A 26499-nucleotide genomic window follows, 5' to 3' on the forward strand; every position below is an offset into this window, starting at 1 on the left:
GATATTCATTAAGACGAAATGATGCTCCTCCCACAAAAAATGGACACATCCAGGCTAGACATACTGATCAGGCGGGCTGGCTCTGTGGTTGGCATGAAGCTGGACTCTCTGGTGACGGTGGCAGAGAAGACAACACTGGACAAACTGCTGGACATTATGGACGATGCCAGTCACCCTCTGCACACCGTCATCAGCAACCAGAGGAGCCTCTTCAGCCACAGACTGCTCCTTCCCAAGTGCAGGACCAACAGACATGAAAAGCTCCTTTGTCCCTCAGGCCACCAGACTGTACAACTCCTCACTCAGGGGGAGGAGGAGTAACAGGAAGACAGGGGACAGGAAGGAGAGGAACAGTGTTAGCCAGTAAACCAGTAGCGATCAGTATGTCTGGAATTTATGTTTGTGTATTTATATATATATTTGCATATATATATATATATATATATATATATATATATATATATATATATATATTTATTTTTTTTATTTTTTTTACTTTCACTTTTGATACTCTGTGTGCTGCTATACAATGCTACTGGAATCTCAGTTTCTCAGAGGGAGTCTTCCCAAGGGATCAATAAAGTTCTGTTTAATCTAATCTAAAATGGCATTGCAATAAGTGCACAGCACATAGCCAACACTGCCGTCCATTTCGTGCACAGCCTTTCCAGACACTTCCCACACCTTAATGGAGTGAATCAATAAGCGATCTTTGACAGAACGATTATTTGTGAAACATTGATGTTAGCACACTTAATTTAAGAAAGATTGTAATAGAAGTAAACAAAGTAAATGGTAAATGTGTTGCAGTTTGATAACACGCTTACATCAGATGCAGTTGCTCAGAGTGCTTTACAGTGATGCCCCACATTTGCCCATTCACACACTAATGCTAGTGCCCTGCCGTGCAAGGCACTCCTGGAGCAACTTGGAGATTAAGGACCTTGCTCAAGGGCATCTTAATGAAGGATCCTCATGTTACAACTCTGCCTCTGTAACCTCTAGACATCAACTGTCCCAGGTGTAAAAAAAAAAAATTATGTCAGAAAATTTCAGCATAGGCAAAGGAGTGCATTAGTGAATTAGTGCCACTAGATGTCAGACTAGCACTAGCATCTTTGGAACAAAACACCAGCTTTCCTCTTCAGCCTTAAAACTGAAGAAGTTATTTGACATTTTGTATTTTTCCATGTTTACATTTGTGTTGTTTAATGTGTGTTTTCTATTCACTTTCCGTGTATGTGTGTGTGTGTGTGTGTGGTAATAAATGTTTCTATGTCTACACCTGTACACGAGTATTTTTGAAAAGTGGCATATTTTTTTAAATCCTCTCCACACAACCACTGTTTAAAAAAACTCTCCATCCATATGAAAATGCAAAACACAACTTAACAGATACCCGGGGACGGGGCCAAAAAAATAGATCCCTGCCAGGTGCTGTTTCTAAACCCTCTTCAGCAACATGTGACTCAGCTAGATACATTTATACCAGACCATGATTCAGCAAGGTGTAGCAAACATATTCCCTTTTTCTTAGCCACAGACATTTCAAATGTTCTCTGTTCCTTGTCATCCATGTCAGTCATAGCATCACATTCAAGTTTATACAATACAAGTTCAAATGAATAAACAACAGATTGTAAATGAGCACCAAAATTAAGGAAATGGCACATAAAAATTTTAAATTTTTGAATTTAATCACGCCTTACTTGTTTGCAAATCCACCCCTGCTCCCTTTACAAAATCCTGGATCTTCCCCTGATAACCCCAACTATATAGATGTGGGATGGACCACTTGTCTGCCTAGCTGGTTGCCATCCAGAACACAAGCCCCTAAAAACTGGCACCCCTGCCTTCACTGCGTATGCGTCATTTCCGAGTGTCGGCAGCAATTCACCAATTATCGCCTTGTTTCTGCTTCAAACTGCACACCACTCATCATCTATCTCAGCGACAGATATCTGAAGCTTTTGTACAACAATCATTTCCACATAAATTCAGCATTATTTCATAATAAAAGAGGGAGGAGCACCACAGCAGCACGTCTGAGTCTGTCTCTCTGAGTCTGATTCTCTACACACCCAAACCGACCATCCATCCATCCATCCATCCATTTTCTTCCGCTTTATCCAGAGTCGGATCGCGGGGGCAGCAGCTCAAGCAAAGCCGCCCAGACCTCCCGATCCACACACACCTCCCCCAGCTCCTCTGGGGGAACCCCATGGCGTTCCCAAGCCAGCTGAGAGACGTCACTCCAGCGTGTCCTTGGTGTTCCCCGGGGCCTCCTCCCGATGGGACATGCTCGGAACACCTCTCCAGCGAGGCGTCCAGGGGGCATCCGGAAAAGATGCCCGAGCCACCTCAACTGGCTCCTTTCGACGTGGAGGAGCCCATCCGACCAAAGGGAATAATGGGATTATTAACCATCAGATGATAAAGTAAAACCTCTTACATCATTCTAATGTCAACTTTAAGCAGAAACGGGGTGATACTTGGCTCATTTCACTACTGACGCACCGAAATGACGGTGCAGCTGCACGTCAGACGTCTGCAGTGCTGCTGCACTCGGTCCTCTGTCTTTTATTCCAAAATAATGCTGAATTTATGAGGAAATGATTGTTGTGTAACAGCTTCAGATATCTGTTGCTCAGACAGATGATGACTGGAGTGCAGTTTTAAGTAGAAACGAGGTGAAATGACGATGCTGACAGTCGGAAATGATGCATGCGCACTGAAGGCCGGGCGGACCATTCGGTGTGCGACACCGGTACCGTGATGTCGTGGATGAGGCAGAACACGGCACCAGTGCATGCTTACAGACTTTATTTGACTTGACAATAGTCGTGTTGGCCAATCAGAAACGGGTAAAATGACCAAAACTCTGTGAACACTGACATTTTCTGAAGCTCTTCAACTTGTAAGGGCTTTTGCAAAAGTTCCATTTTCTCTGAACATGTGGACAGGGACTGAGAGAAAAAGGGCGGTGTGAGATTGTGGAATTTTTTTCTGTCACAAAAAATATTGCTTCACTTTGCAACCTCACAACTTTCACTTTGGACCAGCTTTGAACATGGCTGTATACACGGTGGTGCAAGCAGTTAGAACAACTTACCTCCCAAACAGAAGATCTGTAATTCGAGGCCACACATGTCCCATTCTCTGAGTACATGTGGACTTAGATCAGGGCAGGCATTCGGTGTAAAACTTGTGCTGAATCAACATGTGTGTGTATCCACACTGGATCCACTGTGACAACCCCAAGCAGAAATGGGGAAAGGCAAGTGAAATTAGAAATTAGTTGGGATTTATTATATGTACTATATAACCTTACCAAGTACACACACACACACACACACACACACACACACACACACATATATATAAAATTATTTTCCTACAGTGACATAATATGCAATGCATATTTGCAGTACTTGCATGTGATTGGTAGCCTATCCAGGGTGCACTCTGTCTCTCGCCCCGTGACTGCCATGATAGACCCCGGCCCCCTGTTACCCCTTAACTGGAATCAGCAAGTAGAGAAATGGATGGATGGATACAGGCGATTGGCAGCGATGTTCACAGGAAAACAGGGTGTACGTGTATTGTGATCCTGCTTGTCTCAGGCATGTCTGTGTGTTGCACTTTTTAAATAAAGAAATGCACAGTACTTATCTTTAGATCATGTTTATCAGGTTTTCCTCTTTGTCTGTGAAATTCCACATGGACTGAGAGAAAGATCAAACATGAATCCGGTTGTGATTAGCCACGGTATGTTCATTATCAGCTTGTGTTTCATGTCACTGATTCAAACCTACAAAATCCTTCATACGGTACAACAAACCAGTCAAGATAGTGTCGTATCTGGTGTCAGTTTGTGGTTATGGTCCACATATAAAGCCTGACTGTCTACTGACTGATTTATTGCAATCAGGTGAAGTTTGTCGTCCATTTCTTGGATGTTCTTGTGGGGCCGACACAGTCATACCAATTGTGCAATGTGGAAACATCTACACATTGTTTATCACTCACTCGATTGCACACGCACATACGTGAAATTATGCCAAAATTATGTCAGGCATGGATAAACTTATGGCAGTTGATAAATTGTCAGGAATGTCCAGCAGTAAACAAAATATCTGGACCGTAATGCCATGACAGTCCTGGCTCTCACTATTATGAAGAGGAAGGTGTTGGTTCGACCATGGCTGGGGAGCAGGGAGGAATTTTGTGCATATTACATCCACTAGGGATGTGAATCGTACAACAACTCACGATTCAATTCGATTCCGATTCTTGGGGTGACGATTCGATTCAGAATTGATTTTCGATTCAAAGAGCTCTGAGAAATAGTTATATTACTTAAAAAATGTTTATGTTTAAGAAAATGTAGCTTTACAAGGTTAATCAAGTGATTCTAGATGTAAATTTACTTATTTGCTTTGCTCGTTCGGAGTTGGCTGGCAGTTTAGTGAAGCGCTGGTCAGTAGTCGGCAGATACCGCTGCTCCACTCTTTTAGCTCCAGGTGATAGCATAGCATGTGGGCTTGCGGATTTGAAGTGTTTCCGAAGTACTTGACTTTCATTTTGCAGATTTTGCACACTGCATAAGTCATGTCAAGCTCCTTCTTATGCAGCAAATAATAAAATCCAAAATGCGCCCAAACATTTGCCTTCAGCAAAGACGGTGCTGGCTGAATTAGCTCTTCGTCCGCCATGCTAAGCTACAGCTCACGAATTTTGAAGCACGTCGGACCCTCCCCTTGCAGGTACGCTGTAGTACGGAAGCCATTGCCTGACAAACAGTACACGCAGCGAGTAAGCAAGAAAATGTTTTCAAAAATGCTTTTTAAAAATCAATTCTTGGACATTTTGGATCGATTCAGAATCGTAATAAATAAGAATCGCGATTCGCACGTGAATCGATTTTTTCCGGCACCCCTAACATCCACTTAAATGTCAGAAGGAGAAAAATAGATGTGGTTACTTGACAGTGTCATCACTTCCTTCTCAGTGAAGGAAGTGCTCACCCTGGTTTGATCCAGGACACTGATTTTGTGAGAACAAGCTCCATTGCCTGCTACAGGTTAAGTCACCCAAGAAAACGTTGATATACTGAATGGGCCCCATCTCAGATTTTGTTGACACGTTGGCTAATATGCTGAATGGTTTTTCATATTTAATAAATAAATTATGATAATTACAAGGTGGAAAAGACTTGGTTGTCTCCTCTGGGTCAGGGGACAGTTATTGCCCCAGGTGGAGGAATTTAAGTATCTTGGGGTCTTGTTCACGAGTCAGGCTAAGTTGGAACATGAGATGAAAAAACAGATTGGGGTGACATCTGAGGTTTTACGGATGCTATACCAGACTGTTGTGGTAAGGAAGGAACTGAGTCAGACGGCGAGACTCTCAGTTTATCAGCTGATTTACGCGCCTGTCCTCACCTATGATCATGAACTTTGGGCGATGACTGAAAGAATAAGGTCCTGGATATAAGCGGCAGAAATGAAATTTGTCCGTTCTGTATCTGAGTTTATACTCCCGGACAGAGTGAGAAGCTCGACTATCCTGGAGGGACTCGAAGTAGAGCCGCTGCTTGTTTGCATTAAAATGAGCCAGTTCAGGTGGTTTGGGCATGTGGTGAGGGTGCCCCCTGGTTGTCTCCCAAGGGAGGTTTTCCAGGCACCTCCAACTGGGAAGAGGCCCTGAGGAAGACCCTCGACACGCTGGAGGAATTATATTTCCCAGCCAGCCTGGGAACACATCAGGATCCCCGGGAAGAGTTAATTGGACTTGGCGGAGGATAGGAAGTGTGGGATGAACTGCATGGTCTGTTGTCACTGCGACCGGACAGGATTCTTGCTATAGCTTTTCACTCCTGTGAGTTGCATATTCAGTTTCTTATTCCTCATTATGCATTGTACAGACAGCCGTGGAGTCTTACACTGTATTTCCCACAAGGCAGTTTTGCGCATATCAGAGGCACGTGTTGACGTTTGAGGGGAAGAAAATCTGGATCATAATTAGGACTTTTGACTCAGAGTTTTGGCATTCAAATGCCACAGGATGGTAGTAACTCAGCTCCAGTGGAAAGGGTTGTGAAATCATACAAGTACACAACCAGACATACAGGAAGAGTTTTACTATTGCTACTCTTTACACCGTTATTTAGAGACTTACCAAATAACTACAACCTCGATGTAAATATGAACATTTATTTAGTTTAGCCAAGAACATACTTGGCTCACCATTTATTGGCTCGAGCAGTGCCAGTGCCATTCTGATGGATACAGTCATTGAAACCTATAATTGGCTTTTTGGCACATCTGTTCCTACAGGTGTTGTACACAAGGGTTGAAGGCATGTCATTTCACGAAAGAGCGAGAGAGAAAAGCAACTCAAGTGCCATTGTTCATGAAAATTGCCCAGAGTTGTGAGACAGGATTGCTTTCTTTAAAAAAGTCTTTTTACAGACTGAAAAAGTTTGGAGCTGTTGCAATTTTGTTTTTATTCTATGATCCTCCCCGGGCCGACCTCTTTTGCTCTTTCTTTTCCTCGTTTTTTTCTCCCTTGCTAACCCAGCGGGGTTGTCCCCTCACGCAGAGCGAGGGGTCCTGTTTCTTTCCTCAATCCCGCCCTCACTGCTAAGCCCCGCCCCACTTGTTTACATTCCTTTGCCCTCATTTGGAAATCCCAATCTCCCCCTTGTGTGGAGTGCAAACACTCTTACCTTCTCGGCAGAGAAGAAAACGAGGCCAACCTATTCAAACTAGCTTGATTTGACCCTGATCATTGGTCAGCTCGTTAACAGCCATGTAGACACTCCTGGACCCTTCAACACTTCAGATTGTGTTTTTCCAGACATGGGCATCAACTTGTTCAGTTACCTGACAGTGTCAGCAGGGAAGGTAAGAACCGTGGATTTATTTCCCCTCTAGCAGACGGATGGGGAAGATAAAGAAGTGGAAGGATAAAATGAGAGGTGGTTGGCATTCGGTTTTTAAATGCATTTGCACCTTGCCAGAAAGAATGTTGCAAGATGGATTTGTTAGAATATTCCCAGTGGATCTGACCTCATTGGAGGCCTGAATCAAGGCCGTCCCAAGGCCGGAAGCAGGGTCCAGCAGTTTGTGTGTCAATTTCTGCAGATGATTTTGGAGATGAAAAGGAGGACAGGAACTTTTATCATATGTTTCTGTTATTCAGAACCTCAACTGAAGATGGGGGGGGGGGAGTTAAGTTTTTTTTTTGTTTGTTTTTTTTTTGAGTGACAGTTAAACTGTGTATATATATATATATATATATATATATATATATAATTTTTTTTTTTACTTTAATAATGCTGCTAACAGACCTTTGGAATATTTTATGAACGTCTTACGTGAAAGTCTAGCAAGGCTGCACTTGATTATATTCGTGTCCACTCTGAAGGAGCACCAACGGATTTGACTCTTGCATGTGATTTTTATTTTACGTTTGAGGATTAGGGAGTCTGTTTGGACATATGCTGGGGGTCAAGGGGCAGGCAGAGGTGGTAAATCACAACAGAATGAGGAATGCAGAGGTCAGACGATTCATCTATGTCTTGCAGGGGTAAGAGACAGCTCTCGGCAACTTTGCATGTATATATTTGCGTGTGTGTGTCTGTGTGTGTGTATGGGGGGTGTGCATGTGTGTGGGGATTGTTGTGCAATTTTCAAAACCCTATTAATAGTACCAAAGACCGAATTGAGTCACATTTAAGCTATCTTTAGTCTTTCTCACCGACTTTGATCTTGACTGGTCAATACTCTTATCTAGTCAACATTAGAAGCTAATGTTTGCTAAGGATTTGGACATTGCAGACACAAAGGAAGTGGAACTTTGTGTGTGAAGGTGGGGAGGGTTGTCACGTACATGCATACACTACAGTCATTCCAGTATGATGTACAGTATGTAGAGTATGAGGACCACCTTTGACTGGTGGACACATTACACACACGGCTGCCTTGGCATTTCATCTGCCACCTTGACGAGATTGAGACAAGTATTATTTCAAATAGATTTTCCTGAAATGTACTTGGAATTGCAAAATGAATGTTTTTCATCATTTAGATGGTTACATTTCTGATCAACATCAGCAAAAATGGAAAATGTTGTGACAGATTTGTTTGTTTCCGTTCATTATGTGGTTTAGTTGTAGTGTGGTGTGAAGCGTTTGCTGTGTAACCTCTGGGATATTTCCCTGGTGAGATGTGGGCGTATGTGTAGTCTGTAGAGATAACATGACCGTACATGTTAACAGAATGTTGTGTTGTCTGTGGTTTTGCACCATTTGTGTTTGTCTCTTTGGTCCATGGTGTTTGTCTTTGTGTGTACGTGTGCCCAAACCAGCCTACTGTATGAAGCGCTGCATCTCTTCTCTTTGCAGCGCCACGTTCACATCATGGCCTAACCCAGGACAAAGCACCTAACAAGAGGAACACCAACGGAGGAGAGGCTGCATTGGGCCGAGGAACCTCCACCACCTCCAGTCCTGACCACAGTGACCACACGCTTTCTGTCAGCAGTGACTCCGGCCTGTCAAGCACATCGCTGTGGGCTGACAGACCCACACCTATCACCACCACCACCACCACAACTATCAGGCCCAACCAGGGGCCCAGTCAGCAGGAAAAGGTGCAGCTGAAGCGCCTCTTAAGTGGGTTTGGGCTTGAGGACCCATCCCTGGAGGAGATGGGAGATCAGGGCCATAGAGTAGGCGTCCAGCAGATAGTTCCAGCACAAGTACACTTTAACGGAGTCCCTTGTCCTAGAGAGAGGGAAACGGACATCCTGGATGATGAGGTCATAACAGGTCATGACCTGCACAGTGTGGACAGTCTAGGGACCTTATCCTCATCCTGCCACCAAAGCAGCCAGAACTCGCTGTTGTCAGATGGCTTTGGGAGTCCTGGGGGAGAAGAGCATCAAATCCAGAGCCAGCATCATGTCCACCACAATGCACCTCCTCCCATGGAGGAGTATGACAGAGGCTACACTGAAGCTAGAAGGGGCTGTCTCAGCTCCAGGAGCAACTCTGTTGCCTCTTCTACTCCCAGTGTTTCCTGTACGCCCAAGCAGCAGGTCTACAGACAGGGGAGCTACTCCACACAATCGTGGGTTCGCCAGCAGCAGATGGTAGCGGCTCAACAGTTCGTTTACATGCCGGAGCATGTAAACGATGCAGAGAGGTACCCGGGCGGTAAACAAGGAGGAAGTCTCCATAAAGCAGGCGTGCTCGTGGAATCGCAAGGTCCGAACAGGGACACATCAGACGCGCTGGGAAACGCAGGCGACAAACAGGCAGCGATAAACAACAATACCAACAACAGACGGGATGAGGAGTTAAAATCATTAACACTGGACATTGACAACTCCATTGACCAGCTCAACCAGTTGATCATGGACCTGGATCCCACATTTGTGCCAGTATCGTCACACAGTAGCTCCATTAAGAGGAATGGGGGAACAACACTTGTGAACGGCTCAGTTGGCAAATGTTCAAATAGCATCAATGTCAACTTCAACGATAACAACACAGCAACCCTGAAAAACATGCAGCTGTCAGGTAAGCTAGCCAGACACTGTCGAGGTGGTGTGCAAGTGTGGACATTCATTCATTATTCCATTTCAGGGTCACTGGGAAAGGGGAGGGGTGGAACCTATCCAAGTGGTCTGTGGGCAAGAGATGGAGTGTACACCCTGGACAGGCCACCAGTCGATTAGAGAGCTGAGACATGTAGACAGACAAACTCATTCACAGTCTCACTCACCCAGAAGGAACCCACACGGACATGGGCAGAACATGCAGACTTCACACGTAATAGACCAGGTCAGAAGTGAACCTGAGACCTTCTCGATGTGAGGCAACAGTGCTAGCTGTACTGTGCTGCCCAGTATGGGCATAATAATAATTATGATAATAATAATAAAGTGCTTTCAGGTCAAACAATTCAGTGTGCTATATGATATAAAAAAAAACACAAGAAGGTAAAAATTACAAACAGAATGAACAAACAATAATAGGGACAAAATTTCAACCCCATTATTGCAAAAAACCTAAACACATGCAGTTAAGATAAAGTAACACTGTTTACTAATTGGAAACAGCAGAAAAGAGATGAGCTTCCAGTATAGATTTATATGTGAAAACTGTATTTGACTGTCTCATGTCAACAGGCAGACTATTCCTTGGATCTGTAGAATAATAAGAAAAGGCACTAAAGCCTGCTAACATCTTCACCCTAACCACACACACTAACCCAGCATCTTAAGTTTACGATGCTCGTGGCGGCACATAAGGCTGAACATGTTCTGCAGGATATGGACTGCACAATGATACAGTACTTTATATGTTATCAACAAAACCCTGAGATCTGCTTTTAAGTGAACAAGGCGCCAGTGAGGAGAAACTAACACCAGAGTAATAAGATCAAATTTCCTAGTTCTGGTCAAAGCTAGTGTTAGGGTTAGACATGTTCTGGATCATTTGAAGACTTGTTCTACTATGTGGTAAGCCAGAAAATAAAATATTGCAGTAATCATGTCTGGAAGACAAAATAATATGAATCATTGTCTCAGCGTCAGCCCAAGACCCTATCGGTTTAATCGTTCCAATGTTACGCAAGTGAAAAAGTGCACTTCTAGTCACCTCACTAATGTGCAGGTGAACAAACAAAGACAAGAATTCACCCAGAGAGCGTGATTAATTTTTCTGTCTGACTGGGCCAATAACAGAAGAATTAACAAGAGTAATCATGATTATTGATGTACACAATTGGCTCTCTTAGGTATCCCCAATAAACTGTGCTAATAAGATGGACGTGTCCACTGATTAAACCACTTCTAATGAAATAATAGGAATATTTTAAACAGCATCTTGTTTACTTCTTCTCCCTCTCTCAGCCGGCGTGTTTTAGTTGCAGAAAGGCAGGGTTGCTGCCAGCTTTTCAGATGTTTTCGGTAGGTTCTTGAAGGCAGCGCGTTGTTCAGACTTGTCTGTTTAGCTATCTGACGCGGAGATCAGTGTGACACATGAAGAGAGACAGCAGCCGCGGTAGAATCTGTGCACGCTGTTTGATTTTCGAGATTGCACACTGAGGAATGCACATATTGAAGAAATCCAAATCCCCGTAATTATGGTTCAGGTAATAACCGAATCTTGGGTCAGTGCTCCCCTTATTGTCACCCAACATCTCACACTGCCATTTGTTCAGAGGAGTATTTGAGCAAATTGTGATTTATAAAATAATATCAGTATTGCACTACAATAATCTCTCCTGTTTTTTTATATTTTATTTTTATTTCTGTTGGATTTAATTCTGCTGGCAGAATCAAGGTTATGCAACAAAGTGACTCCTGTGTCAAGATATGACTCATGTTGAAACACATTCTGAGATTATGTGCAAGGATTCAGATTGTGAAGGTTAAACACTGAAAAATACGCCCTACAAAATGATTTAGAACTTTTCAGCTACGAGCTGGTACATATTTGAAAATTGCTTTTATTAAAAAATTCCACTTTTTTAACTTTAATGCCCCCCCCCCCCGGCAACACAGGCCGTTGCTGTTTGGCATATTTGAGATGCACTCTACTTATTCTGTCTTAAAGCAGTAAGAAGAGAAGCTGCAGAAAGGAACAACAGTATTAGCAAAGCGTGAATTTCAGTCTGGCATGTACCTGTTGTTGTTGTTGTTGTTGTTGTTGTTGTTGTAGTAGTATGGGTGCACAGGGATGGGGAGGGGTCTGAGGAATTTCCAAGCAGGAGAACAAGTGAGCCCAGAGGCAAAGGTTTTTCCACTCGAATCCTGTCTGTGCATATCAGCTACACAACGTCATTCCAAGGCACAAACGCTGAAGGTTATTGGTTTGCTAACGTGCAACTCAACAGTAGAAGGGAATGGATTGTTTGCATTCTGCTGTTGGGCTCAGAGCAGTTTGCCAGAATGTTGGGAGTTAAAGCTCAAGATAGTTGAAATGAAACATTCCAGATGTGATGAAGTGTAGAGTTTCAGCATTAATAGAAGGGGTTTTACAAAAATGTTGCATTAACTTTTCCTTAATTGCAGTGATTTTTAGACGTAGTCCCTGCATTTTAAGAGACATCCGTGTACAAGACAGCAGAACAATCTAGGCTGGAGTCTCTCATGTGCCTCACATTGTAGTTGAAGTTTCTTGTCTTTTTAAGAGCAAAATGCATACAGATTAAAGTTGTTCTGTGCACAGTTTTTCCAATCACAGCTACAGAAGCCTATACTTGTTTCAGAGTTGTCATGGCTGTCTTGGTGGCTTCCCTCACTTGTCTCCTTATTCCGTAGTTATTCAGGTTTTGAGAACCCCCTACTCCAAACACATTGAACTCACAGTACCATGCTGTTTGTATTTCTTAAGGATTGACGTAAATGAAGTCAAAGACCTATTCAGTGACTTGGAAATGTTAATCTATCATCCCCTGATTTATCAATAAAAAACAAAAACAAAACAAAAACTAGGTGTGAAAGAGATGATTTGTGTTAACAATATTTGCTTATCCTGTTACTTATAGGATCTAAAAATGGATAGTTCAAGTTTTTTGACAATGCGAAGAGGAAGGCAAAAGTGGCTGTCATTCCTAAATGATTAATGCACAATTTTTTTTGTAAAAATCTCTTGAATTAAAGCTGATATTCTACACAACAAGTAAATCTTGTTTGTTTAATTTCAACTCCATTGTGGTTGTGTAGAGGCACAATTACAAAAAACAGTTGTCACTGTCCATATAGCTGTGTGTGTGTGTGTGTGTGTGTGTGTGTGTGTGTGTGTGTGTGTGTGTGTGTGTGTGTGTGTGTGTGTGTGTGTGTGTGTGTGTGTGTGTGTGTGTGTGTGTGTGTGTGTGTGTGTGTGTGTGTGTGTGAAGATGAGGGGAAATGAGTGATGTAGGGATGATCTTCAGCTCACAGTCTGACACTGCATAATTTTCTTTCAGCTGCATGATTTCCACAGTGCAGTAATGTTTTGACTGAATAGCCAAATTTACATTTTATTTATTATGTATATGCTGATTATACTTATATACTTGTGTCAGAGCAGTTAGCTCAGTGGGATAGAAGTTGGACTACCAGTATATAAACCTGGGTTTGATTCCCAGTCACAGTACCGGTCTTTGTCCTTAGACAAGATGCTTCATCTGCATTGTTTCAGTCCACCCAGCTGTAAATCAGTACCAGCCATGGTTGGAAAAGTACCCTGTGATAGACTGGCATCCTGTCCTGGGGATACCCAGGTATAAGCACTGGCAGCAGTGACCCTCAGGGCCCATATATATTTAAATAATTGATGCAAATAAAAACACACAGGTAAAGTCACCTGGAGGCACTATGCGAAGTTAATTCTAATCACCACATAAGCGTACATAATACTGTGAAATGTCCAGATATGCCTTCCACAGGTAGGTTCATGACGTGTGTCAAACTACAATGATACAGAACTGAAAACAAAAGTTAAAAACAAAAGTAAACACTAATGTAAAAATACATAACTTCACCTTAATGCTTCACTGCTTCACCTCAGATAGCTTTGGTGCCTCCTCCCGTAAATGATTTGCTTACGCTTTTTGACACTTTGCACCCAGGTGTGTTTCCTCTCATTTGATTCTACCATATAATTAACAAAAAGTGAAGTTCCAGCTACAGTATACCGTGGCCTACAGTCTTATAAAGACAGTATCATGAGAAAGTAGATCCATAGCTGAACCATAGTTATTGCTGCTCAAGATCACCTCATCTAGTTGGTGCACGTACGGTGCATCCAGAAAGTATTCACAATGCTTCACTTTTTCCACATTTTGTTGTTACAGCCTTATTCCGAAATGGAGTAAATAAATTATTTTTCCTCAAAATTCTACTCACAACACCCATAATGATAACATGAAAAAAATTGATTTTTTTTTTGTCGTAATCTACTTTTTATTATTGCCATTTATTCTTCTATTATTAGAGTTTATTTTGTTTAGTGGTTAGTGGTTTGCTTCCTGGGAAAGTGCTATATAAATGTCAATTATAATCATTATTATTAAGAATGAATGAGATTTGGTTTTGTTTTGTTTATGTTTTCAGTGGTATACTAGTTAGCAGCACAGTGGATTAGTGGTTAGCACTGTTGCCTCACTGCAAGAAAGTCATGGGTTCGAGTCCCACCTGAGGCCTTTCTGTGTGGAGTCTGCATGTTCTCCCCATGTTTGCTTGGGTTTCCTCCCGGTGCTCTGGTTTCCTCCCAAATCCTAAAACTTGCATGTTAGGTGAATTGAATACTTTAAATTGACTCTAGGTGTGTGTGTAGGTGTGACTGTGTTTACTAGGCTATACGAGAGAGAGGGCCTCATATGTGGCCCTCCAACAGACCAGCGTCCTGTCCATGGTGTACTCCGCCTCATGCCCTATGACTGCTGGGATAGGCTCCAGGCCCCCCCGCTCCCTGTCACACTTATAATTGGTGTTAAGGAGTATAGAAAATGGATGGACGGTATACAAGTCACACTGCAGTATACTATGCAATACATTTCGGTCGGCTTTGCAGATGGTAAAACAAACTTGTGGGTGGTGAAACGACAAGCCTACAGAGGTAAGTTCCTGACAATGCTGAAATTAATTTTCTGTTTAAAAAAATTGATGCTAGATTGCATTTCTGGAGCTTAGTATACCTGCATGTCTTTTAATGGTATTGCATGTTATATATCAGTGCCTAAAGCCACACAGCACTAACGAAGGACACCGAAGCCAAAACGAAAGAAGAAATCTGGACTTAAGTTGACTTTCGGAGACATCGTTTAACTGTCATCCAGCTTCATTCCTGTAGCTGGTGCTTTGTCAGAATTTTCAAACTGTTGAAAAATGTGAATGAATCCCGAAGACAACTTCAGTTCTTCCGTATTCCGTTTTGCTTTCTGTCTTGACGGTTCCTCATAGTTTGCATAGTTCCCGAACCGTCAGTGTTCCATTTGATTGTCATCCAACTTCGTCCAACCTCCCAAGTCTGACATCTTGCATGTGCGTTAACAATATCTGAACGGATCAGTAACTAAAGATCCAACGAGCTGAGCATGACTCGTTCATGTGTGGGACGAAAAGCAACATTGTCATACAGAAACAATCCTGGCAAGAACGTTTTATCAACTACTGTAACTATTTACGCACATTTGTCTGGCTGGAACGTTCCAGCCACAGATGCCATGCGAATGTAGTTATTGTGAAGACAGACCTGTTGTCAAGACAACCAGAACTCACACCTGCAGGTGCTGTGGAGAGCACACGTTGGCTGCAGAAATGATCACAGGCTGGCTGCACTCGGTCTGACACCCGCTGTCAAGTCACATCATCATGAATGTTTTGTTTTGTTTAAAGCCTCAAGGTCATCTTCAAGATCACGGTTCCTTTTTCTTTTGTTAGTTTCGGTTTTGTTTCGTTCTTTTATGCGCTCTGGACTCACAGGCTTTTTGGTGATGTGAGAAGTGCTGGCTCATTCGTCCACTTTTTCTCAAGGATTTGGGACTTTGGGACTTTTTGTCTTTTGTTCAGCTATTGCCGTATGCCGTGTGACCAGGCCTTAAAATCCGGCACCCAGTACATGTCAACATGTACACAGATAGGTTTTTTGGGGGGTTATTATATTTAGAGTCCAACCGATACAGGATTTATAATACCCATACTAATTTCGATATTTGGTCATTCTAAAACTCAATATGACTATATATTGACTGATATTAAAATAAGACAAGATAAGATAATACTTTATTGTCAGATTAGTCTTACATATTCAGTAGTTCCGTTACAACACAATACATAAACAATACAAATAAGACAGATATTTCACAAACAAATAATCCGTACAACAAAAATTTACTCACATTGTGGCCTTGATAATGTTGTTATGGATTAAGCTCCTTATTTAGTTTCAGTATCGACTGATGCACAAAAGAATGTTTCAGTCTGACCTTATTAAACTGTGGAACACTTTATCTGTGTCTAGATGGAAGAAGGACATATTCACTGCTCAGAACGTAGTTAGTGTCAGAAATGATTTTTTCCAGCCTTATTGTGTTGTGTTGTATTCTTTTTTATACATTTCTTTTGTGTAGTTTTTGTAATGAGTCTTTACCATGATATTATGACATAATGCAGTTTTCTTTATTGACATGAATAGAATTTGAACAATACTTGACAATATATTAGGTCAGTAAGATTGCTATGTATAAAAAATGCAGCCAAACATTTGTGGTGGCGCTATTTATAAAAACTCCACTCGGTGCTGTGCCATCCATCCATCCATTTTCTTCCGCTTTATCCGGAGTCGGGTCGCAGGGGCAGCAGCTCAAGGAAAGCCGCCCAGACTTCCCGATCCACACACACCTCCTCCAGCTCCTCCGGGGGAACCCCAAGGCATTCCCAAGCCAGCCGAGAGATGCAGTCCCTCCAGCGTGTCCTGGGTCTTCCCCGGGGCCTCCTCCCAGTGGGACGTGCCCGGAACACCTCTCCAGCGAGGCGTCCAGGGGGCATCCGGAAAAGATGCCCGAGCCACCTCAACTGACTCCTTTCGACGTGGAGGAGCAGCGGCTCGACTCCGAGCTCCTCCCGAGTGACCGAGCTCCTCACCCTGTCTCTAAGGGAACACCCTGTGGGGGAAACTCATCTTGGCCGCTTGTACTCACGATCTCGTTCTTTCGGTCATGAGCCAAATCTCATGACCATAGGTGAGGATCGGAACGTAGATCGATCGGTAAATCGAGAGCCTTGCCCCCCTACTCAGCTCTCTCTTCACCACGACGGTCCAATACAGCGAGCGCTACACTGGAGATGCTACACCGATCCGTCTATCGATCTCACGCTCCATCTGTCCCTCACTCGTGAACAAGACCCCGAGATACTTAAAGTCCTCCACTTGAGGCAAGGACACTCCACCAACCTGAAGAGGGCAAAGCACCTTTTTCCGGTTGAGAACCATGGCCTCGGATTTAGAGGTGCTGATTTTCATCCCGGACGCTTCACACTCGGCTGCAAACCGCCCCAGTGCACGCTGAAGGTCCTGATTTGACGAAGCCAACAGAACCACATCATCCGCAAACAGCAGAGACGAGATTCTGTGGTTCCCAAACCAGACCCCCTCTACACCCTGGCTGCACCTAGAAATTCTGTCCATAAAAATAATGAACAGAACCAGTGACAAAGGGCAGCCCTGGCGGAGGCCAGCGTGCACTGGAAATAGGTTTGACTTACTACCGGCAATGCGAACCAAGCTCCTGCTGCGGTCGTACAGGGACCGGATAGCCCTTAGCAAAGGACCCCGTACTCCCGGAGCACTCCCCACAGTGTGTGCCGAGGGACACCGTCGAATGCCCTCTCCAGATCCACAAAACACATGTGGACTGGTTGGGCAAACTCCCATGAACCCTCGAGCACCCGATGGAGCGTGTAGAGCTGGTCCAGTGTGCCGCGACCAGGACGAAAACCACACTGCTCCTCCTGAATCCGAGGTTCCCTCTCCAGTACTCTGGAATAGACCTTACCGGGGAGGCTGAGGAGTGTGATCCCCCTATAGTTGGAACACACCCTCCTGTCCCCCTTCTTAAACAGAGGGACCACCACCCCGGTCTGCCAATCCAGAGGCACTTTCCCCGATCGCCACGCGATGTTGCAGAGGCGTGTCAGCCAAGACAGCCCCACAACATCCAGAGACTTAAGGTACTCAGGAGCCTTTCCACTGAGGAGCTTTCTAACCACCTCAGTGACTTCGGCCTGGGTAATGGATGAGTCCGCCTCCGAGTCCCCAGTCTCTGCTTCCTCTTCGGAAGACGTGACAATGGGATTGAGGAGATCCTCGAAGTACTCCTTCCACCGCCCGACAACATCCCCAGTCAGGGTCAACAGCTCCCCACCCGCACCGTAAACAGTGCTGGTGGAGAGCTGCTTCCACCTCCTGAAGCGTCGGACGGTTTGCCAGAATCTCCTCGAGGCCGACCGATAGTCCTCCTCCATAGCCTCCCCGAACTCCTCCCAGACCCGAGTTTTTGCCTCTGCGACCGCACGGGCTGCGGCACGCTTGGCCTCCCGGTACCTGTCAGCTGCCTCTGGTGTCCCACCTACCAACAAAGATAAGTAGGACTCCTTCTTCAGCTTGATGGCATCCCTTACTTCCGGTGTCCACCACCGGGTTCAGGGATTGCTGCTGCGACAGGCACCAGAGACCTTGCGACCACAGCTACGAGCAGCCGCATCGACAATGGAGGTGGAGAACATGGTCCACTCGGACTCCATGTCTCCAACCTCCCCCGGGATCTGGGAGAAGGTGGGAGTTGAAGACCTCGCTGACAGAGGGTTCCGCCAGTCGTTCCCAGCAGACCCTCACGATATGTTTGGGCCTGCCAGGTCTTACCGGCTTCCTATCCTCCCAGCGGATCCAACTCACCACCAGGTGGTGATCAGTCTACAGCTCTGCCCCTCTCTTCACTCGAGTGTCCAAGACACGTGACCGAAGGTCAGATGATACGACTACAAAGTCGATCATCGACCTCTGGCTCAGGGTGTCCTGGTGCCACGTGCACTTATGGACACCTTGTGCTTGAACATGGTGTTGGTGATGGACAAACTGTGACTAGCACAGAAGTCCAACAACTGAACACCACTCGGGTTCAGATCGGGGAGGCCGTGCTTCCTGATCACGCCCCTCCAGGTCTTACTGTCGCCGCCCACGTGGGTGTTGAAATCCCCCAGGAGAACAATGGAGTCCACAGTCGGAGCGCTATCTAGTACCCCTCCCAGGGACTCCAGGAAGGTCGGGTACTCTGCACTGCTGCTCAGCCCGTAGGCCGAGACAACGGTGAGAGACCTGTCCCCGACCCGAAGGCGTAGGGACGCGACCCTCTCGTTCACCGGAGTGAACTCCAACACTTGGCAACTGAGCTGGGGAGCAATAAGCAATGCGACCTCAGCTCTCCGCCTCTCCCCATGGGCGACGACAGAAAAATGAAGCATCCAGCCCCTCTCCAGGAGTTGGGTACCAGAGCCCAAGCTGTGCGTGGAGGTGAGCCCGACTATCTCTAGTCGGTATCTCTCAATCTCCCGCACAAGCTCAGGCTCTTTCCCCCCTAGCGAGGTGACATTCCACGTCCCAACAGCCAGGGACTGTGAGCATGGACCGGGCCACCCGCCCTCGACCGCCACCCAATCCTCTCTGCACCCGACCCCCATGGCCCCCTCTGCAGGTGGTGAACCCACAGGAGGGTGGGCCCACGTCACTCTTTCGGGCTGAGCCCGGCCGGGCCCCATGGGCTAAGGCCCAACCACTAGGCGCTCGCGCGCGAGCCCCAACCCCAGGCCTGGCTCCAGGGTGGGACCCCGGCTCCGCCATACCGGGCGATGTCACGGTCCTTGATCTTTTACTGGTCATGGAGGTTCTGAACTGCCCTTAGTCTGACCCATCACCTAGGACCTGTTTGCCTTGGGAGACCCTACAGGGAACACAAAGCCCCTGACAACATAGCTCCTAGGATCATCCGGGTACGCAAACTCCCCCACCACGATAAGGTGGCAGCTAGAGGGGGAGCTGTTGCAGTGACAAAATGTGCTCCAAACACAATCCATACCGGTGGACTTCACATGCCATTCATCCCACTCACCTGTATTTTGTGGTACTTTGTTGATAACCTGCAGATATTTCGAGAGACACTCACTCTGCGTCTCCAGGACACTATGTTTGTTTAAAATCCATCCATTTTCTAGCTGGATCTTATCTCAGCACTCATAGGTGGTGAGGCAGGGTACACCATGGACAGCACCCCAGTCTGTCACAAGCCTGTATTTAAAATATATTTGTCTTTTTATTTTTGTTGAGTTTTTCCGATAGAAGAACAGCATTAAATTGAATCCTGTTGTGTATGTCACATGATTATGACCAGTTTACCATGAACACTAATGAATTCTGTGCTGCATAGTCTTCTTCTCTCCGCTCAATGTTGTGGCCCACAAACATCCACACATGGTTTCTCATAGCTCTTATCATGAAAAAATAAACAAACTATGAATTATTTTGTTGAACAAACAGTCGAAAAGCAGTTCGGTTGCAAGTAAAGCAATAATTCACTGCTTTGTATTTGAGAGGATAAGTGCAGCTCGTTTAAGCGCTGTTGCCTCACTATAATATTTATCCTCATTGTTTGGACATTTACATTGTACAGACTCGAGACATTCTTTATGTTGCACATGTTTAGAATCCTTCAGTTGGAGCTGTAAAATGTACAATAAGATGAAAAACATGTATCATTGTGATGCATGCATAAAGAATTCTTACAGTGTCTTTGTCGTCCAGACTTGCCCCAGATAATGTGAGTAATGATCGCAGCTATTAACACTTCAGCACAATTAGCATTCTTCAAGCCTGGGGAGGCCATTACACCCCGTGGGTGGGGTGGGGTGGGGTGGGCTCACATTAACACCGTGGTGCTGACTGGTGGTGCTCTCCAGAGTAGTCACAACATTAACCTCCCACACAATACTACCCCATCCACCCCACCAGCTAATCACACTGTTTGTCCCTGTAGAGTGGGTGGGCGCCACATGGGATCTCATTTTGGTCTGGGTGCCATAGGACAGTAGCAATGGGCTGCTGGGCTACACCCATTTTGGAGTCCTAAAAAAACCCCTTCCAGTCCTAAAGCTATAAGTGTACATGATTTAATTTTGGCTTTGATACACTTTGATATGATATCTTGAGGTCCATCTGTTCACGTCATGAAATTGGGAAATCTTCTGCTGGCAATCTTTGGTAATACCTCAGTTAGACTGAAGGCGGTCCTGGAAAAACATGCTATTTGGTTCAATAACGCGTTTGTGAAAAGGACCAACTCAAATTTGATGGAAGTTGTTTCAGGAAAAATTAAATTATGACTGTTTAAATGTTTGCATTTTCTAACTTTCAATCAATGTTTGGAATTTTCTGATGGAATGAGCCCATTGTTGGTCCTCTGTCTGTCTGTGTGTAACCAGCTGTTCAGAAGAGTGAGGAGCGGGGAGGCGTCATACGGACCCTGAGTAGCCAAGGAGGTGACGTGACAGACCATCCAGGCTTCTGTAGCTCAGGGTGGAGTGGGACTGAAGAGTACAGAGGCTCAAGGACGTACTCACCCTGTACGCCACAGTCCCAGGTGATACAGTTTGTGTAGTTTATAACCACTTAATTCACGTTGTGGACACGTGAAACTGTTCTTTATAAAAAAAAAAAATAAAAAAAAAATTTAAACCATTTTACGTATGTGAATGTGTGTAGAGCAGGTACTTCAGTGGAAAAAGTTGTTGGATTACCAATATGTAGACCTGGGTTCCAATCCTGGTCATGTTGCATCTGCATTGTCCCAGTCCACCCAGCTGTAAATGGGTACCGGTGTCACAGACCGAATGGTCCCCTACTAAAAATTGGTCTGCCCTGCCTTCACTGCGCATGCATCATTTCGGAGCTCAGCAGCTTATCTGAGACGGACTCTCTTCACCCAAAGGGAATAATTTATTAATGGGGTTATTAACCATCAGATGACAAGGTAAAACCTCTTAAATCATTCTAAAGTCAGTTTTAAGCAGCAACAAGGCAATAATCTGATGCTTTGAAATGACCGTTGCGCAGTGAATGCAACAGCTAGCAGCTCGTGTAGCTCTTTTATTATGAAATAATGCTGAATTTATGTGGAAATGATTGTTGTACTAAAGCTTCAGAAAACTGTCACTGAGATAGATCATGGCTGGAGTGCAGGTTGAAGCAGAAATGAGGTGATCATCCGTGAACCGTGGCTAATGGCACATGTGCAGTGAAGGCAGGGCGAACCGATTTTTAGGGGGGACTGTTCGGTCTGCAACACCGGCTTTGGCTGGAGAAGGAACCTGGGTCAGACTGGTGTCCTACCCAAGGGGAGTCATAGACTCTAGTCCACCTGACGCTGTAGAATCCATGGATAAACCCCAGCCTGACTGGATGTATACTTGACTATTTGACTGTACACTGTTTTCTTTCTTCTTTTTTTAACAGCATACCCTGGTGTTCAGGAGTGACAATTCTGATGACCGGGCACAGGGCACAGACATAGACAGTGGGGTCGAGGCCGGGAGTGACATGACTCCACCCACCCCTGCTTTCCCCATCTCTCCTCCAACACCATATGGTTTGTACAGTTCAATGCCATTTAAAATGCATTCATGATCTGTTTTGTTTCTTACCTTTAAATGCACTGTCCTTTTTTTTGTTTTGTATTTTCAGTGAAAAATATGTCAGAATTCAGTCACCTGAGGCCATCTCCATCCCCCAGCATGCAGTCCTACGGACTCTACAGAACAGACCACGGTAGGATCAGTTGTCTTTATAATGGAAACCAAATTATTGTCACAATATTGTCCTATGAAAGTTCTGCAGATTGTTACTGTAATCCACTGAAGTAAATAATGATCAGTCTCGTTGTAGAAATGGAAGGGCATTCTGAGTAAACGTCTGCCACATTCCAGTGTAGATTTCTACCTGGCAACCCTCAGCAACCACCAGCAGCTGAAAGCAAAACATCTAAAACAAAAAAGTGTTATCACGCTTTCAATATTAACAAAATTAAAGGTCATTTTTAGAAATTTATAACATTCACAGGCTTGCCTTGAAAATATGACCTTACTGGCCTCTGTATTCCTGAGAAGTGCTGGAAGAGATTTAAATCTGAACAGGAGAGAAGAGAATTGGTACCTTCTAATTTTCATGAGTAGAGGGTGTCTCTCATTATTTACAGATTTAATTAGGTTGTTTGTGTGACACCTTGTAAGCAGGCAATAGTTAAAAGTGAAGTCGTTAAATGGGTGTTAAGGTAAAGTGGTCATTCTTACTGTGCCTATAATAAGTATTAACCTCCCTGGGCTTTTACACATTTTCATTTGTTTATGGCATTTTGAACACAAAACGTAATTCAGGCTTCTTTATATATTTCAATTTCTACAATTTTCCCCTTAAACACAAGCTGAAAGCAAATCTCTGCAACTTGATATAAATTAAAATTGTACCATGGTACTCAATGAGTGAGTGTCAGACTAGATTTGTTCTGCTACACACAGGTTTACCATCCTGTTTGTATTTCTTAATAATTGAAAACGTCCAAGACATATTCAGTGATTTGGAAATATACATGTATCCATCCCTTAGCTTGTTTAAAGAAAACTTGCTGTAAAAGTAATTATTTACTTTTGTTATACTAAAGGGTGTCATTACCAATGCAAATCACCATCTTGGCTTTGATATTTTTTTTTAATTTATATCAAGTTGTAGAAATTTGCTTTCAGTTTGAATTCAAGGATTATAATTTTAGAAATGTTAATATAGAGAAGTCTGAATCACCTTTTATGTTCAAAATGGGACAAAGATATTAAAATGTATAAAAGCCCAAGGGGATGAGTACTTCTGATAGGCACAGTACATGTTCGAACAGCAGTAAATTGGCGAAACCCGTGGTCTTTATAGAAAATAGTATTGTATCCAAATGTCATTCCCATTGTAAACTAAAAATATAAATAATGTGCCCTTTGATGACCTTTTCTATTTGGAATCACCTTGTTATTGGAAATTAAGCAGCTGACGTTGCAATGAAGTAAAAGCAAAAAAACTCTTGCATTATTCTTTTCATTATTTTGTTCCTCATTTATAGATAGGAAAATAAAAGCTGCAGACTGACTGTATGTCTGGATCCACTGTTTCTTTAAAACAGAACAATTCCAAACCTCCTGACTTTAATTGGTACAGTAAGAGTCACATTTTTGTTTATGGAATTTTAGCGGTTTTTAGAAAGCGACAGAAGTCAGAGTTGTCTCGTTGATACAAAATTAGGGAGATTCCAAACAGATGTCTTTTCATGTTTAGTTCTGGGACTGATTCTGTGTGGTGCAACACAAACAGAAAGGTCTTTTGTTTCTCCTGTGTGGGTGTTTGTTTTCAGTGGATGAACACTCCCTGGTAGAAATGTTTTTCTTTGAATTATTGTACTTTTGCAACATGCACTGTGAACTTTAATGTACTGTATGAACACATAGCTGAATTGTTTTATTGTTTGCACACACTTTATTGTAGGATTATCACAGAAGTCTCTTTTTTTTTAATAGTTTTTTGGTTTTCTTAAACATGCAATTTGTGAGCTAGACCCTTATGGTCATATTGACAGATTTACATTAAAAAAGTAAAATTGAAATGGGTAAAACTCAAAAACAAGATACATTCATCAAACAGGTGATGTTTACTGGATACCTGTCTTATGACATTCTTTTACAATAATGCAAGTTCATTAAATTAGATTAATGTAATTTTTTTTTCTTTTAAACAACCTTATACAGTTTTAAAAACCTGTTATCAGAGTTAATTTAGTTGAAGTACTGTATTTTCCAGAGTATTAGTGACAACTTTTTTCTGTATTATCACTCCTTTAATTAAGTTAGGATTTTTGTGCATTGTTGCAAAATACTCTTTATTATTGCCATTTATTATTTTATTATTAGAGTTCATCTTATTTAGTGGTTTGATTCCTGGGAACTCCTATATAAATAACCATGATAATAATTAATGTGATTTGGCATTTTTTGTTTGTTTGTTTTTTTGTGGTATACAAGTCGCACCTGGTGTATACAGTAAGCCTCAGGATATTCAAAACTAGTAAAAATAAAATAAAAATACCTCGCAACGTATACTCTGGAAAATACAGTAATTGTTTTTAGGTTTTTGAGTGTATAATAACATGTTCTCTTAAGTGATTATATGTGACCAATGTAGCTGTTTTTGTAAATAGCACATTTGAAAGATTAATAGCATCTTAAAACTTTGTGAAAAGTAGTTAAAATTACAGGATATTGGCAAAAAATTATAAACAAAATAAACTAAACAACACTTTTGAATATAACATTGTCACAAAGTCAGCATCCTGTTCTCAGACATCAAATCAATTGTCCCCTGGGGAAAGACATGTCAACCATCAAGTTATTTTGTTTATTCATACTACCAAGATTGTGGAGTTCTAAATAAAGTTCTACAATTTTGCCCTGAAAACAAATCATGAAAGGTAAATTTAGCAACACAAGAATGAGCAAGAAAGGTGCACGAAAGGTGGTTGAAAACAATTAATCCCACCATTGTGATTGTCATCCACACCTCCAGAGGAAGGAAAATAATGCGTTATTGTGTTCTTTCAAATTAATTGCATGTTATCTAGCATCTCAATGTGGGCAGTATTTCAAAATTTCAAAAACGGCGCTGTATTGCATCTAATTTACTGGATTTACTGGATGAGGACGAGAAACAAGCATGCAAGTAAATGCAGTTTGTGTCACAATAACTTCAACATGTAATAGTATAATAGCAAATAGTTCTGTGTAGTATAATAGTAGTATATTAGTTCTAGTCTCTCCAGAAAATTGCTCACATTTTTTTTTATCTGTGGCATTAGCAATTGTTGGCAGTGTTGCCAAAGTAACTTTGAAAAGTTAATTAATTAATTAAAATTCAAAAAGATTTTGTCATAATCATGACAGTGTCATTATGACTTTGTGATACCTCACGCAACTAGTACAATATGAACATTTTTTCGATATTTGTTCAGGGCCTGATGGGTGTAATCTGTGGAAACAGCAGCGCTGTAGAACACTGCAAGCAATCAGGACATTTTTAAACATGTTTTACAAAAAACTGTGACATTTGGACACATTGTGAATAGTAGTAGGTTCTTCAAGGTCCTCTCTTTGAGGACATCACAGTAGATCTGAGATGAATTTGCATGTTGATTTGGCACAAAGTTTACACCTCATACCCTTTCTAGCACAAATCCACATTACATGATGAGTGGACAGGGGCGGTCTTGAACTGGGAACCTTCCGCTCCTAAAAGAAGTGCACTAATCAGTTGGCCACATAATTGGATAGGGGATTCATATGCGTCTTTGAGTTTCATTTAACAGATTTAACTTGGTTTTGTTTGTTTTGTTTTGTTTTGTTTTTTGTTTATAGTACATCTTGAAGTAAATGATTTCTGCTTGAATGTGGATTTGGTTGCTCAGTTATTTTCATACCAGGCCGTAGTTAAAGGCTAAAATTAAAACACAACACAGACTGTACCGAGCAGTGAGTGATTTCATTGACTGGAGCAGGAAGCGATCATGCATAATGATGTGCAGTGGTTGTGCACAGGGCTGTGTTGAGACTTTAGTACAGCTCCGTGAGGTGCACAGCTCTGCTGATCGATCTGGTATGTTGCAAAGGTAGCTGATGGTGCACATGTGGGTAGGACATGCAGTCATAGGCAACCAACATGGTCTAAGAAGAAGCAACTCCTTCTTATTTTCCCCTGCAACATATCGTCCCATGAAAAGCAGGTTTCATCCTTCAGTGGAACACCGTTTTGAAATGTTAATATTTTAGCTTTATGGTAAAAACCACCGGGAGATTAACGTATATGCTGTA

At 43.1% G+C, this 26499-nt stretch overlaps 1 protein-coding gene across 2 annotated transcripts in view; it reads left to right on the forward strand.

Annotated features, from left to right (window-relative positions):
• The window catches only part of LOC117521909 (tensin-3-like), a 101747-nt gene that overhangs the window by 56048 nt on the left and 19200 nt on the right, over positions 1-26499 (forward strand). The window contains exons 13-16 of one of the 2 annotated variants that reach the window (XM_034183274.1): positions 8411-9589; positions 21034-21191; positions 22064-22196; positions 22292-22375. In XM_034183274.1, coding sequence (XP_034039165.1) covers positions 8411-9589; positions 21034-21191; positions 22064-22196; positions 22292-22375 — 1554 coding nt within the window. The remainder of the gene's footprint in view (positions 1-8410; positions 9590-21033; positions 21192-22063; positions 22197-22291; positions 22376-26499) is intronic. The other variant, XM_034183275.1, reaches the window with a different exon arrangement.

This window comes from Thalassophryne amazonica, chromosome 12 (genome assembly GCF_902500255.1).
Source record: "Thalassophryne amazonica chromosome 12, fThaAma1.1, whole genome shotgun sequence".
In the NCBI taxonomy this organism is placed as follows: Eukaryota; Metazoa; Chordata; class Actinopteri; order Batrachoidiformes; family Batrachoididae; genus Thalassophryne; species Thalassophryne amazonica.